The sequence below is a fragment of the Pongo pygmaeus genome, chromosome 18, assembly GCF_028885625.2.
Source record: "Pongo pygmaeus isolate AG05252 chromosome 18, NHGRI_mPonPyg2-v2.0_pri, whole genome shotgun sequence".
NCBI classification, from domain to species: Eukaryota; Metazoa; Chordata; class Mammalia; order Primates; family Hominidae; genus Pongo; species Pongo pygmaeus.
Window position 1 is genome coordinate 673,361 of NC_072391.2, and position 14,368 is coordinate 687,728.

Sequence of the window (14,368 nt, forward strand, 5' to 3'; positions counted from 1 at the left end):
AAGGGCGGGGAGGTTGCAGGTCTGAGGGATAGGCCCTGCCCAGGCATCCCGGGCAGGCGGACGGGTGGGGGCCCCTGGAGATGGCCGTGGTGGGGTGACTCACAAGCTTGTAAGGGGCAGCCAGCCCTGCCAAGTGGATGCAGCCAGGAAGGACGGAGTGACTGGGCGGGGGCAGGGGTCAGACCCTGTGGCCACAGCCCCAGGGCCAGGAAGGACTGGGCAGACGGGACAGCAGTGCATGCAGCTTCTTCCAGCGAGACATCCGCACTGGGGGCTCTGTCTGAACCCATCAGTCACCCGGCAGGAGCAGATGGAGTGAGGGGGCGCATGGGGAGAAAAGTTTCCTGTCCTCTCCCAGCCTCGTCCCAGGGTGGCCTCCGCCCCCACACGGGTGCTGCTGAGCAAAGCGCCCGGTCGGAGGCTCTGCTGTCTCCCTGGATGGAGTTGGGGGCTGGGGTGCGGCCGGCGCAGGGTAAGAGGCTGTCACGGGCAGCGTATCGAATGTGAAAGCAATTAAAGCCACCAGCAGTGTTCGCTCCGGGCGGGCCTCGGGCGGCGGGGAGCTGCCAGAACACATCTCACCTCGGTGCCCGTGGACGCCGGCCCTGCCGCTCCGCGACTGCGCGGCCACACCACACTCCTCCTGTGGGTGGGGGCCGGGCTCGCACCCACTCCTGTCTGGCACAGAGCTGGCTCTGTCTAGTCCTGGGGTATCTGGAACCCCCGCTCCTCCCGAGACCCTGCTCCTCTGTCCCTAGCCCCACCCCCCCCCCACCTCTCTGGCTTCTGCCGCCCCAGCCCTGGGGTGGCCCAGGACAGAGGCCCACAAGAAGGACCCTCGTGGGCAGGAGTCCCCCACAGCAGGCAAGGGGTCCGTGCCCACCGCCTCAGCTGCCCGGAGTCCCCACTGGCCCAGCCAGCAGCCTCCTCTCCACTTGAAACCCCCCGGGAGCAGCTCCAACAGGGAGGTGGTGAGGGAAAGCGGGGGCGTCTGCAGAGGACTCAGGCTCCCACAGCACAGACCCTGCCAGGTGTTGGGCCGGGGCCACTTGAGGGGCTGCTGTGGGGTCCTGGAGGAGGCGGCTGGCAGCAGGTAAGGGGAAAAGATGCGAGCGTCCTGCAGGCAGCAGGGAGGACTGGCTGGGCAGGACACACAGCCCTGGCGCGGGGCAGACACTGGTGGCAGTTGTCGGGGCTGACTCCTTCCCACTGTCACTGCCCGGCCCCCGCCCAGCCCTCCCCTCCCTTCTTTGTGCAGGCCTCTCCCCTCCCCCGCATCTCCTCCTGGGTCTCACCCCCACCAACAGCACCATCTCTCTGGTGTGTCTGGTCTGTGCCAGCTCTGTGCCCCGACGGTGCCCTCTCCTGGCCCCTCTTGTTGGCGCTGCTGGCCACGGCCTTTCCGGGGTGGGCAGTGGCGAGTTCTCACTTATGAGGCATCCCTGTCAGAAGCACTTAGTGTACAAATTAGCCATGGCCTGCTCGCCTCCTTCCACAGCTCTGGGCTCCAGGCTGAGCGGGCCGTGGCTCCAGGCCCTCTCCCGCCTGCCCGGGGCGCACGGCTGCCCAGTGTGGACCCCTGGCTGCCTGCCCAAGTCCTGGCAGGAGTGCCCGCTCCCCACTGGCCAGCCAGGGCTCCTCCAGGACCCCGACCTAGACCTGGGCAGGGGTGGCCATGGCAGGCCAGGGGTGCTCAGTGAGGTTTTGGGGGGTGGGAGGCCAAGGCCCAGGACGCGGATCTACCCCAAGAGAGGCCAGCCCTGGTGCTGAGGGCTACGGGGGGAGCTGGACATGGGGCCCCACCACCCCACCTGCCAGTTGGAGGCCCCGCCACCCCGCCCGCCAGCCCGCCTGCCACTCAGGCGGGGAAAATCATCTGTGACAGGCCCAGGAAGGCCAGCCCCGGGGGCCGCAGAGAGACACACACAGCTCCTCTTCCCAACATATGGCTGCTGTCGGCCCCAGGCGCTGCTGGCCAGTGCCAGGCTCGGGAGCCGGTGGGGGCTCGAGCAGCCTGATCCTCCCGTCCCACCCGCCTGGCCGGCTGCCCCCTCTGTCAGTCTACATCCCAGCCTCCTGGGACGGGGCTCACTCCCACCACAGCAGCTCGGCCCTCCAAGGAGCGTCCTATACCCTCATCCATCCCAGAGGCTCAGGACACACAGAGGGTCAGCCCCGCACCCGGCCCAGGGTGGCCAGTGACCTGGCACGTCCATGAGAGAGGGCAGTGCGTGGGGAAGGACCCAGCTGGGGTCTTCCAGAGCCGGGCGGCGGGTGGGGAGGGGCACTCTGGTGTGGACTCTGGGACGGTCAGGGCTGCTGGGGAGGACTCTCCCTGGTAGAGCTGCGTGAAGACCGTTCGAGCCGGAAGACTCCTGGAGCCCCCATTCAGGCGCCTCCTAACAGGGCCCCCTTTCCCTCAGGTGGACGGACCCAGGGACCCCAGAGCTCCGCAGGCTCTTCGTGTGCCCCCCACACCCTTGGGCCGTTGTCCTGGGCGCTCTGGCCCACTCGGTTGCCCAGCCCCCTCCGTTCTCCCCCGGCACCCCCACTGTGTGCCTGCCCATCAAGGCCAGCAGCCTCAGGCTGGTGCCGAGGGCCCTCACGTGTGTCCACGACCCCTTCAGCCAAGGCTGGGCTGCCCCTCTCAACCAGGGGTCGTTGAGTGGGCTGCAAGGAGGAAGCCCCCAGGAGGCCTGTGCTCTGTAGACCTGGGGTTCTTGAAATGCTCAGGGTGGCCACAGACCCTGGGGTCCGTTATTGAAAGGACAGACATCAGCTGCGGCCAGACACCTTGCAAGGTACTGACCCCACGTGGGGGCTCCAACCCGCTGCCGCTGGATAGATTGCCCCGGTCTCAAGACCTGCGTGGGGCCTCCAGCCTGGCTCCAGCCCTGCCACTGCCCTCACTGTGTGGATGCAGGCGCCCCGGCCCCTGCACCTGTCCCGACGCTGGCTGTGTGTCGATGCTGAGGGGATGAGACAGGCCTGCCCCCGGGCACTGGCCATGCCGAGCGCTGCCTCCGCTGCCTTCCCTGAGCCCAGCTCTCCGTCCTGCCCACAAGCCCCTGGCACACAGTCCCAGTGTTAATGGAGGTGACAGGCGAGCAGCCATGGGCAGACCGGGCAGAAGAGGTTAATGGCCAAAAATGAGCTTCTGGCTGGAGGCAGAAAGAGGGGCCATGGGGTCCCCATCCCACCCTGCACCGGGACTGGCTAAGGAGACATCAGGGCACCCACTAGGACCAGAGCAGAAGTGCCCGGACACTGAGCACCCCACTGTCCATTCTGCAGATGGGAGCCGTGGGCCAGAAAGTTAGTGGGGTGGGGGCACAGGTGCCAAAAGAGTCCCAGTCACTGCCTCAGGAAGCAGAGGCCACCTCTCCAAACCCAAAGTCAGCCCAGTGTGCAAGAGCTGGGCCCCAGCAGGTGGGTCATGGCCACGGTGAGGAAGCTGATATGCCCAGGGGGCCCTGTGGTTGGGGGATGCTGGCACTGATGACCCGGCCTCGCCTGGCTGTTCGTGATGGGAACAGTCATCCGGGCACCCAGTGTACTGGCCTCCCACGCTCCTCACCTCCCACCTCGTGCACGGCTGAATCTCAGGACCCCCACCAGCAAGTGCAGGGCCCCCTCATCCTCCCTGCCAGAGTCCTTCCGGGAGGCCAGAAACACATCCAAGTTGTGCCCCTGGCCCCTCTCGGGGCTGCCCTCTTCTCTTCTCGTGCAAACTTCTGCAAAGGCCAATTGGTGGTGAGGGGTGGAGGAAGGCCCGTCGCTGGTGAGGGGTGGAGGAAGGCCCGTCAGTGGTGAGGGGTGGAGGAAGGCCCGTCGCTGGTGAGGGGTGGAGGAAGGCCCGTCGCTGGTGAGGGGTGGAGGAAGGCCCGTCGCTGGTGAGGGGTGGAGGTCCTCCTTCAGCCTGCTCAGCGCTAGACACAGCCTTGCCCCCTCTCGGGGGCTCCTTGGTCCCCTGAGCTTCACTGGGCTTTATTTCCTGCATACTGAGATCTAGGTGCCCCAAGACCAGGCCTTTCCTCCCCTACTTTCCTCCCCTGGACGATGGCCAGAGCCTCCAGCCAGTTGGTCTCCTGTGCTGTCAGCTGTGGCCTCTTCCAGACTTTCAGAGGGGTCAGTCTCGGGCTGGCCAGTGAGGGACTACTGGTGTCAGGGTGACCTTGGACCCTAGTCTCCCAGGGCAGTGCTCAGCTGAACACGTCCAGAGTAGAGTCTATGTACAGAAGCAGCCGGCCTCCTTGTCCCCGCTCTCCACGGGGCTGCTGGCGTGACGGCAGCCCAAGCTGTCTCCCGGCCCGGAGCTGCCTGCACGGTCAGCTGGTCAGCTGGGCCAGGCCAGGTGGGCAGAGAGAAGGTTGGCATGCTCTGCCATCCACAGCACCCCTCCCAGTCCCCTGCCCCACCCCAGGGACTTCCCCCAGACGGGCGTAGGTGGCTGTCAGGGAAGGTGGCATGGAGGCAGGAGGGAGACAGAGACCCACGCCCATCCCAGAACCAGGGGCTGCTCCTCATGGACCCTGGGTGTGCTCCGTCAGGGGGCTCTGCCAGCAGCCGGGCCGGGGCCACGGAGATGCTGCTGGGCTCTCTTCTCTGCCCCATTCGAGGGGTGACACCCAGAAGCCCCGTGGGGTCCTCCCTTCTTCCCCAAGGCACCCCTGACCCCAACCTGAGCTGGGGACAGTCCCGGAGCCCGCGGCTGAGCCTGCAGAGAGCCCCAGGTCCTGGGGAGCTATGTGGGCCGGGCTCCCTGTGCTGTCTCAGAGTCAGCGGGGAGTAGCACACTCCACTCTGGCTGGAGACCCCGAGACGCCCGCCCACCACATGTGTCGGGTTTAGGACGTCTCCCCTGAGCGAAGTCAGGGGCTCTGCCCCAGCCATGCCTGTGTCCGGGAGGGAGCAGGCCGGTCAGGCGAACCTCCCCTAGGACCAGCTGAGCAGTGGGGCTCCAGGCCTTTACATTCTGGCAGCTCAGGGAGCTGCTTGGAACTTGGTGCAGCCGGGGAGGTGGGGCTGGGAGCAGCCCTGGCCCTGCTTCTCTCCTCCACCGCCCCAGGTCCTCTCAGGAGGGGACTCCCGTGGGGAGGGGGTCTTTCAAACAGCAGGGAAGTGCGTGGCCTGGTGGGGCAGCGCTGAGGCACCTCCCACAGGAGCCGGGAGTGAGGGCTGGAGGGGTCCGCATCCAGGAAGGGGGAGGGTGCCTGGAGACCAGCCCCAGGTGGAGGCCGTCAGCCGGCAGGGCGGGGTGCGAGGGGCCGGTCCGGGCAGCCTCCTGTTTGGAGGAAAAGAGAACGGAGGGCAGGGCTCGCCCAGGGAGGGTAAGGAAGGGAGCCCGGCTCCGCTGGCTCAGTCCGCGGCACCCCTGTCCTGGGGCTCAGCCCCCCGGGGCCCTGGCTTGGGTGGGCCGGCGGCTGTCAGGGGCCAGAGCCCTGATGGATAAACGCTGACGGCCCCTCTCCCGCGCCCCGCGCCCCGCGCCCCGCGCCGCTGACACCCATCACGCCGCGGCGGGGACCCGGGAGACCTGGCGGCCTCTGTGCACCCCCGCGGCAGCCTGCGGGCAACGGGGGCGGGAGGCGCCGGGCGCCCCTGACTCGGCCGCACACCTGCGCCGCAGTCCGCTCTCCGGGCGCTGCCTCCCGGGTTCCCGGCCGCTCCACCGCGCGCCCCGAGAGCTGAGCCGGTCCCGGCGCACGAGGCCGGTGAGTGCGCGCCAGGGGGCGGCGGGAGGCGCGCGGGAGGCGGGGGCGCGGGGTTCGGGCCGGGGGCTGCTCCTTCCCTCCCGCCGCGAGCGCGGTCGGAGGTCGCAGCGCCCCCCGGAGCCCGGAGCCCAGGCGCACGCGCGCCCGCCTCTGCCGCCAACTTCGGGAGGTGCGAGCGGCGTCGGGGGGACGCGGGCGGCGGCGGAGACTGCGGGAGTCGCTGCCGCTCGAGGGACCGCGGACCCGGGAGGTCCGGCTCCCGGCGCCGGGCCTCAGTTTCCCCCACGGGAGCCGCATCCCACCCCCAGAGCCCCAGCGCGTCCGCGGGGTCCGAGTCGCGGCCGGCGCGGGGCGGGGAGGGGCGGGAAGTTTGCGCCCCACGCTCGGCCTCGCAGACTTGGCGGCTCCGCTCCCGGCCGGGCGCAGGTAGGAGCGGCGGGAGCCGCGGGGGCGGCAAGTTGGGCGTCGCGGGGCCGGCTGGACGCGGGGCACGGGGGCAGCGAGTGGCCAGGCGTGTGGGGGGCGCGAGGGGCGGCCGGGTCCCCCCCTCCACCCTCTTCTCGGCGTCCAGGAGCAGCGCGAGGGGAGGGAGGGCCGCCCTCAGGGGCCAGGCGGGGAGGACAGGGGCCGGGTCTGGGGTCTGGGGCAGGAGCCTGACCTCGCGCTCTCTGCACCCGCCTGTGTGGGGCGCCCTGCGTTCCGGGGGGGGGGGGCAGCAGGATCTGCGGGTGGCCGGTCAGGGTCCTCGGCTGCTGGGTGCCCCCTCCTGCCCTTGGGGGGGGGGCCTGTGCCCCCCGTGCCACCGGTTCTCCCCCAAACAGGGACAGGTGAGTGGGGCCGGGTGTCGGGGCCTGGCACAGGGCTGCTGGCTGCCCGGGGAGCGATTGCCGGGTCTGGCTGGGACGCGCGTGTGAGTGCGTATGCCTTTGTGTGTGCGTGTGGCTGCTGTCCGGGAGTGTCTTTTGCTCGTGTACACACACCAGGTGGGTGCCAGGTATCCTCCGGGTCCCCATGGGGTCAGCAGCTGCTGAGACAGCCCCTTGGACAAGCCCCTGACCCAGGAGACCCCGGTTCCTGCTGGGAGGCGGGATGGGTTGTGGCATCAGTCGGCACAGCTGTGTGGCTCCCAGGGCTGGGTGATCGATAGCCCGGCACAGCCGCCTCTGTCGCCGGAGCGCCCACACCCATTTGTCATCCACATGGGTGGGGGGGCGGCGGGCAGGGAGAAGGGGCCGCCTCTGCACCCACCACCCAGTCCAGGCCGTGTCTGCAGCCCCTCAGGGAGCCCCAGGCCCTCTCCTGGCCCAGCCCCTGCCTCCTGACCGCCACCCTGTCTCAGCCACAAACCAGCCGGTCAGCCTCCGCCTGCCCCTGCAGCCGGTGACCCCCCTGCAGGGCCCCAAGCCTTTGGACGAGTGGACCTCTCCAGCCCTGTTGGTCGTCCCCCCAACGGTACCAACACAGTGTTTTGGGGGCAGCAGACAGCAGTGCCCCAGCCCTACCCTGCTCAACCCACTGGCCATGCATGACCACGGGTGCGACCCCCAGCCAGGTCTGCGTGTGTCCTGGGGAGTCGGTGTGTAGGGCCTGTGTGAGCGCGTGAGTGCTGTGTTGGAGTGGTTTGGAAAGCCCCCGACACCTGGATGGGTGGTGAGTGTGTTATCACGGACAAGCAGCCGTATCCACCATGATGGGGTGTGAGGTGTGTGCAGCCAGGGCCCCGCACTTGGTGGCAGACTCCGTTCTGAGCTTAGGTGGCACAGAGGTGGCTTCTCCGGGCGCTGGGTGAGGGCTCTGTGTGAGCCTGTGGGCTGTGTACACACACCCGAAGCCCGTGTGCGCAGGCGTGCTGTGCACCCCACACAGGCGCGCGCTGGGGTGGTGGACAGCCCAGGTGGCGGCCCAGATGGAGTGTGGCGCACATACCAGCGCCGTGTGGGGTGTGGGGAGGAGCGGGTCTTGGCTGAGTGTGGCCGCTGCAGGCTCGGCCGCTGACCTGCCCGAAGCCACCCAGATGGAGCTGGGCTGAGCAGGTGGCTGAGCCGTGGGGCCATGCTGGGATGTCCACTCCCCACAGCCTGGCCTGGCCCCACATGAGACTGACCCCCTCAGAGACCCCCAGTGCCCACCTGACGCCCTGCTGGAGCAGGCTCTGTGCCGTGTGCAGACACACACCCACACACACACACTCACACATGCACACATGCACGCATGCACACATGCACACTCACGCACACAATGCACACACGTGCACATGAACACACGCATGCACACAGGCACACACATATGCACACATGCACACACACGGCACACACACGTGCGCGCACACGCACACACATGCACGTGCACGCACACGCACACATGCACACACACAGACACACAGGCACACACACACGCACACGCAGCATCATCTCACACAGACCCTTCTGTTGGTGTCTCGTCTCAGTGCCTTTTCCTAGGCTTTGAACAGGCAGATCGGCAGGGGCCAGGGTTGCTGGAGGGAATGAGACCAGGAGGCTGACGTCTACCCGAAGTGAGCCCTGGTCACGCTGATTCTTTTAGCCACTCACATGCTGTGGGAAGATGGGTGTGGGCTGAATTATCCTAGAAATTGTCCAGCAAGCCGGCCTGGCCTCGGGTGGGGATTTGTGTAGGGTCAACCGATAAAATAAAGGACACCTAGTTAAAGTCGAATTTCCGATAAACAATGCACACCTTTTTAGTGAGCCTTTCCAGTATTGCCTAGGCTACACTTAACACTCAGAAATGACGTGCTGCTGATCGGCGTCAGATGCAGCTCGCTGTCCTGGACTTCTTTTTTTTTTTTTTTTTTTTTTGGTGCCCTGCACTTTGCTGCCACCCTGGAAGTGTGCTTGGGGAAGAGCCGAAGGATGGGGCTGGTGGGGGGGCGCGCGTTGCAGGGCAGAGGCGGCGGAGTGGGGGGCACCCAGGCTCCTGTCCCTGGAGCTTGGGGAGCCCTGGATGGAGAGGATTGGGGAGTTAGTCAGAGGCAGGCTTGGCACTGACTGTGGCCCCATCTACAGGTGGCCATGGTGCCCGGCCCTGCCCCATAGCAGGCTGCCATGTCGCGGGAGGCGGGCTCATGCCACGTGGGCACAGGGGCGAGGGCGCGGTCTCGGAAGCCCAAGAAGCCACACTACATCCCGCGGCCCTGGGGCAAACCCTACAACTACAAATGCTTCCAGTGCCCCTTCACCTGCCTGGAGAAGTCGCACCTCTACAACCACATGAAGTACAGCCTCTGCAAGGACTCCCTGTCCCTGCTGCTAGACTCCCCAGACTGGGCGTGCCGCCGCGGCTCCGCCACGCCCAGGCCCCGCGCACCCACCCCAGACCGCCCTGGGGAGTCCGACCCCGGCAGGCAACCCCAGGGAGCACAGCCCACAGGTGCTGCCCCCACGCCTGACCTCGTGGTCGCCGATGTCTGCTCCCTGCACCGTGGCGGAGGCCCCAAGCCCAGGGCCGAGGGGTCCCCAGGGCCACCACCCCCTGTGGCTAGGGCCACCCGGAAGGGTCCCGGCCCCAGTGGGCTCCTGCCTGAGTCGTGGAAGCCGGGGATGGGAGGGGACCCCAGGGGCGTGGGTGCGGGGGACATGGCCTCAGCAGGCCCTGAGGGCAGCGTCCCCTGCTATCCCCCGCCTGCCCCAGGGGAGTTCCCTGAGGCCCACAGCCTCCACCTGTCTCTGCTGGGCGTCAACTACCCACTCAGCCCGGGCCTCTTCTCCTACTTGGGGCCCTCACTGGCCGCTGCAGCCCACGTGCCCTTCCTGGCCTCGGCCAGCCCCCTGCTGCCCCCGGCTGCGGCCTTCCCAGCCGTGCAGCCCCCTCAGCGCCCCACCCCGGCCCCCCGCCTGTACTACCCGCTGCTTCTGGAGCACACTCTGGGGCTGCCAGCAGGCAAAGCTGCCCTTGCCAAGGCCCCTGTCTCCCCCAGGAGCCCCTCTGGGACTCTGGCTCCTGGCCTACTGAAGGTGCCAGTTCCAGGGCTGGGGCCCTGGCCCCAAGTCACCCCCAGGGACCCAGGGCAGGAGGGGGAGCTAGAGCGGGCAGCCCAGAGTGACCCCAGGAGGAGGCTGTCCCTGGGAAGCAGGCTGGAGCTTCCGAAGGCATCCCCCAGCCTGACAAGGTTCTGTTCCCGGAGCAGGTGGGCGTCTTGGGCTCCCAGTTCCTGGGGTGGATGGAGGGGTTGGGCGGCTGGGCATGGCGGCTGGACATGGCAGTTGGGTGGCTGGGCATGGCGGTTGGGTGGCTGGGTATGGCGGCTGGGCATGACGGTTGGGCGGCTGGGCATGGCAGTTGGGTGACAGGGCATGATGGCTGGGCGGCTGGGCATGGCGGTTGGGTGGCTGGGCATGGCGGCTGGGGTCCGTCCTGAGCTCAGTCACTGGGAAAGTGGGCTCCAGGCCACAGATGGGAACTGAGACCCGAGAGCCAGCGCAGGGGTCCTCGGGGTCTCCAGGAGAGCCCAGGCTCTAGGCTGGGGCCACAGGGCAGAGGCTGTGAGGGGAGAGGGGCAGGGGCCGGGGGCGCTGTGGGGGCAGCGCGGCCTCCTGACCGGCTTCCACCCCACAGCCTGCCCACCGGCTCCTCTGTGATGCTGTGGCCTGAGGACAGGGAGCCAGGCAGCCCTGAGACCCCCGGCCCTGAGGGCCCCCTCCCCCCGCAGCCACGGGGCCCAGTGCCAGGAAGCCCGGAGCATGTGGGCGAGGACCTGACCCGGGCCCTTGGTGACTACGCCAGGGTGGAGCAGCGCCTGGGACAGCTGGGGCCCGCGGGGGGCCTGGCCCCGAGACCCCTGCGGGAGCAGCTGGGCAAGATCCGCCTGGAGCTGCTCACCATTCACCAGGCACTGGAGCGGGCCGTGAGGCCGCCAGACGCACCCCTCGACCTCTCTGTGAAACGCGCGCCTGCCAAGGGGCCCCAGGCTCTTGGAGAGGCATGGGGGCGGCCCGAGCTGGGTCCCGTGTTGACCGGGGGTACCCCTCAGCCACCCAGCATGCTGGGCCCTGCAGCGCCCCAACCCTTCTCCGGCCACACCACCAAGTGTGAGGCCGACTCCAGCGTCCCACCCCCAGGGCTCCCCCTCCCAGCCCCAGATGACCCTGTCATTCCTGGCAGTGGCTGGGGCACCTGTGTTGCGACGAGGAGTTCCCAGACCCCTGAGGCTGTCTGTGGCCTGCAGAGCCCCCAGGGCGCCGAGGTCTGACCTGTAGCGCCTGAGGTCCGACCGTCTCTGCCTGCAGCGTGCCGGCCCCTCCTGCAGCCCGTGCCCCTCACCTGCCCCAGCCCCGTGGCCAAGGCCTGGGACCTGCCCCGCCTCCGCATGCATGTGGATAGACCCTCACGGGCCGTGGCCAACGCTTGTCCCTGGGGCCACACAGGGACACTGGAGGTCACAGTTATTTATGGATCACAATTGTGGACATTAAAACAGAAACTGTTCACACACACTGTCTGTGCCTCCTTCCTTTGGGGCCCTAGTGTAGCCACCTGGACACCCCCTAAGGAAGTGTCCTGGCCTGGGAGTCCTGGGTGGGCAGCAGTCCTGCTGGGCCCCTGTCTTCAGACTCGGCCCTCTCCTGTGGGCTGGGCCCTCCCTGCGGGGCTGGGGTCTGGGGGTGGGGTGGGACATCGGCGACGGGAGCTGAGCGAGGAGAGGCGTGTGGTCTGGGCTGCTCAGCCTGTGTCTTGGTGTGTCGGGGGTGGGCACGGACCCCTGAGCATCCTCTAGCCTCTGAATCCAGCAAGGCAGCGCTCGTATCAGCTCTCCTGCGGTTAAACGGTGGCCCCGAGGCTCTGTGGCTGGAGGCTGCTCACCCAGCGTGGGCTCTGCTGGCCCCTGCCAGCCCCTGCAGCCGTGATAGGTATCAGCCTTCACAGCTCACTGCCTCCCTCCCAGCAGGGCCTGGTTTGGCCCTCCCACGGGCAGGGGATGGGCAGACAGGGAGGGGCGCCCGGGACCCCCACAGCAAATCACTTCTCTCCTGGGAGAGCTGGCCACACCCTCCACTCCCACCCTGGAATGGGCTCTGGAGCCCACATTGCCCCCCCCAGGAGGAGAAGCAGTTCCTGCCTGCGTCCAGCCGGGCTGGGGCCAGTCTAAGCAGGCTGGCAGCGGCCCCATTAACTACCAGGGAGATAGCATCAGCCCCGACCCTGCCTCGGGGCAGCCAGAGCTGGGGTGCTGCCTGGCCAGGCGCGGAGTGCTGTGGGGACAGGTCCCAGCCGGGCCCCTCTACCCAGAGACTTCCTGGAGGGGCTGCAGAGGGCTCTGGGCAGCCAGGAGCTGTTCCCAAGTCTTGAGTCTGAGGGAGACTCCCTGTCCTCAGCTCCCGCCCCCCATATGTCCACTGCACCCCATGTCCACTGCACACCATATGTCCACTGCACCCCCATGTCCACTGCACCCCATATGTCCACTGTACCCCATATGTCCACTGCACCCCATATGTCCACTGCACCCCATATGTCCACTGCACCCCAGTTTCTCACCCCCACTGGGCAGACAGGTGAGCATGGCCTTGCTGGAGGCAACAGCACCCGTCTCCCAGGTGTGGACACACGACCTCCTTCGCTGTCACCCGTGGGGAGCAGGACAGGCCTCATAGAGGGTGCCTCAGCCAGCAGGTCACCCGTCTGTGGTCCAGACCCAAGGACCCTGCTTGGGGGTGGCAGCCTGGGGCTGCCTTGCCCCTTGGAGTAATGAACTTGCTGGTTGTGGGGGGACCGTGGGGGACCCCTGAAGGGGGGGTGGCCTGCATGGCATCCGGCCGTGTAGGGGACGTGGGATTATTAGTGTCCGGGCAGAGGGCGCAGCCTGCAACGAGGTGCGGAGGCAGGAACGCCACAGCACGGGGAGTCCTCAGGGGACCTGGTTTTTCTTTCATAGAAGCTTCCGGGGCCAAGGCCTGAGACTGCACTCTCCCTCCTCCACCCGGCCCAGCTGCGTCCCTGCCAGTGGCTCCTCCCACTTCCTCCGGTTCTAGTTTCCAACAACAGAGGGTGCAGCCACCCAGCCCCGAAGCAGGGCCCAGGGAGACCGGGCCCAGGTAAGAGACCCCTCCCCGTGGCCTCTCTTGGTGGAGCAGGGGGAGGCCCTCGGAACAGGCTGCCTCGCCCCTAAGGGGTCAGAAGTGTCCCTGACTAGGGGCTCGGGTAGAAGGGCTGTGTGTGGGTGACCCCCCCCCGGTAGAAAGGGGTTCCACAGGCAGATGGATTTGAGAAACGCTGCTTATCTGTCTGAGGCCCGTGAGCTCTTCTGAGGCTCAGGGGAAAACCCACAGCAAGCTCCACGGGTCATGTGTCTCCCAGACTCAAGTTCCAGTCACCTAGACACTAGGGTGGCCGCTGGGCTTGGGGGCCAGGTAGACCCTCAGGACCTGGAGGACCCGGCCTCATAGGAGGGCACTGGAGGAGTGACTTTGCCGTTCCCACACACAGTGGGGCCTTATTCTCTCTCTTGCAGCCCCAAGCGTGACCCAGCTGCAGAGAAGCTGAGACGGTGATTCGGACTGACTGGACTCCGGCCTCCAGGTGTCTGCACCTCACACTGGACCCGCCTGGAGACTCCACTGGCTCCCGGCAGCTCCGGCTGCTTGGGCGGATCCGGGTGCCCGAAGGGGCTGCGGGAGGGCCCCGGGGCCTGCACTGCTCCCCCGACGGCCTGCTCTTCCTCACCGCCGGGGCTGCGCCCTATGTCCACGTGCTAGATCTGGAGGGACGCCCCATCTGCCTCCTGCCCTGCCACACTCCGGGGACCGGGGCCTTCGTTCCAGAGGATGTGGCTGTGACAGCGTCAGGGCTCGTGGTGGTCAGCGATCCCATCCATGGGGCTGTCCATGCACTCCAGCACACAGCCCGGGACCCCGGGGGCCGCTGGGTGACAGTGGGCACCTTTCTGTCTCCTCGAGGGCTGGCTGTGGACGCCCTCAGCCGCCTCCTGGTGACGGACTACTTGCCTGGGGCTGTGCACAGCTTCTCGTTGGGCCCTGCTTGGCAGCCCCTGGCCCTAGCCTCCATGCTGGGTCTGGAGGGCCCCTGCTGGGTGGGCCCGGGGCCTGATGGGGGCCTTGCTGTGAGCGAGGAGTTTGGGGATGTGAGGCTGTTTGGCAGTGCACGCCAACCCCTGGGCTCCCTGGGGGGCTGGACGGGGCACACTTTCAGCTGCCCAGCGGGCATCTGCTCCAACTCAGAGGGCAACGTTATTGTGGCAGACAAGCAGAGGCGCCAGGTGACCCTGTTTCCCCGGGCTGGGCCACCCATCTGCCTGGTGTCGGAGGGCCTTGGGCAGCCCTTGGGAGTGGCCTGTGCACCCCAGGACCAGCTCCTGGTGGCTGATGCCAAGGACAGCTCCATCAAGGTGTACCAGGGCCTCAAGGAGCTGGCCTGACCTGAGGCTGGGTTAGAGCAGCACTCCTGTGCCTGAGGCCAGCTCCAAGGCCCTTGGATCACCGTGGGAGGAGCCCTCAGGATGGGTGGAGCCTCCAGGCTATGGGCGTTGCCTGCCTGATGCCAGCACCGCATAGGCTGGGCCCTGGGCTTGGCTGGGGTTCTCCTGCTGGTGAGGCTCCGGACCTCAGGAGCAGCCCTGAGTCTGCCTCCCAGGCTGCCCCTGCCAGGCCTGCAGCCTCCCC

At 67.7% G+C, this 14,368-nt stretch overlaps 2 protein-coding genes across 4 annotated transcripts; both read left to right on the plus strand.

Annotated features, from left to right (window-relative positions):
* The first annotated feature begins 5,171 nt into the window (after positions 1-5,171).
* PRR35 (proline rich 35) lies at positions 5,172-11,185 on the plus strand. 3 transcript variants are annotated; one of them, XM_054455263.2, is made up of 3 exons: positions 5,172-5,714; positions 8,759-9,879; positions 10,308-11,185. In XM_054455263.2, the coding sequence occupies exons 2-3, from the start codon at positions 8,798-8,800 to the stop codon at positions 10,939-10,941; spliced, it is 1,716 nt and encodes a 571-aa protein (XP_054311238.2). In that variant the 5' UTR covers positions 5,172-5,714; positions 8,759-8,797; the 3' UTR covers positions 10,942-11,185. The 3 variants fall into 3 exon arrangements, with proteins under 3 accessions (XP_054311238.2, XP_054311239.2, XP_054311240.2); XM_054455264.2 differs by having other exon boundaries at positions 5,172-5,330; XM_054455265.2 differs by lacking the exon at positions 5,172-5,714 and adding an exon at positions 5,873-6,140.
* Positions 11,186-13,752: 2,567 nt separating this feature from the next.
* On the plus strand, positions 13,753-14,124 carry NHLRC4 (NHL repeat containing 4). Its single transcript, XM_063654755.1, has one exon. The coding sequence runs from the start codon at positions 13,753-13,755 to the stop codon at positions 14,122-14,124; it is 372 nt and encodes a 123-aa protein (XP_063510825.1).
* Positions 14,125-14,368: the final 244 nt, after the last annotated feature.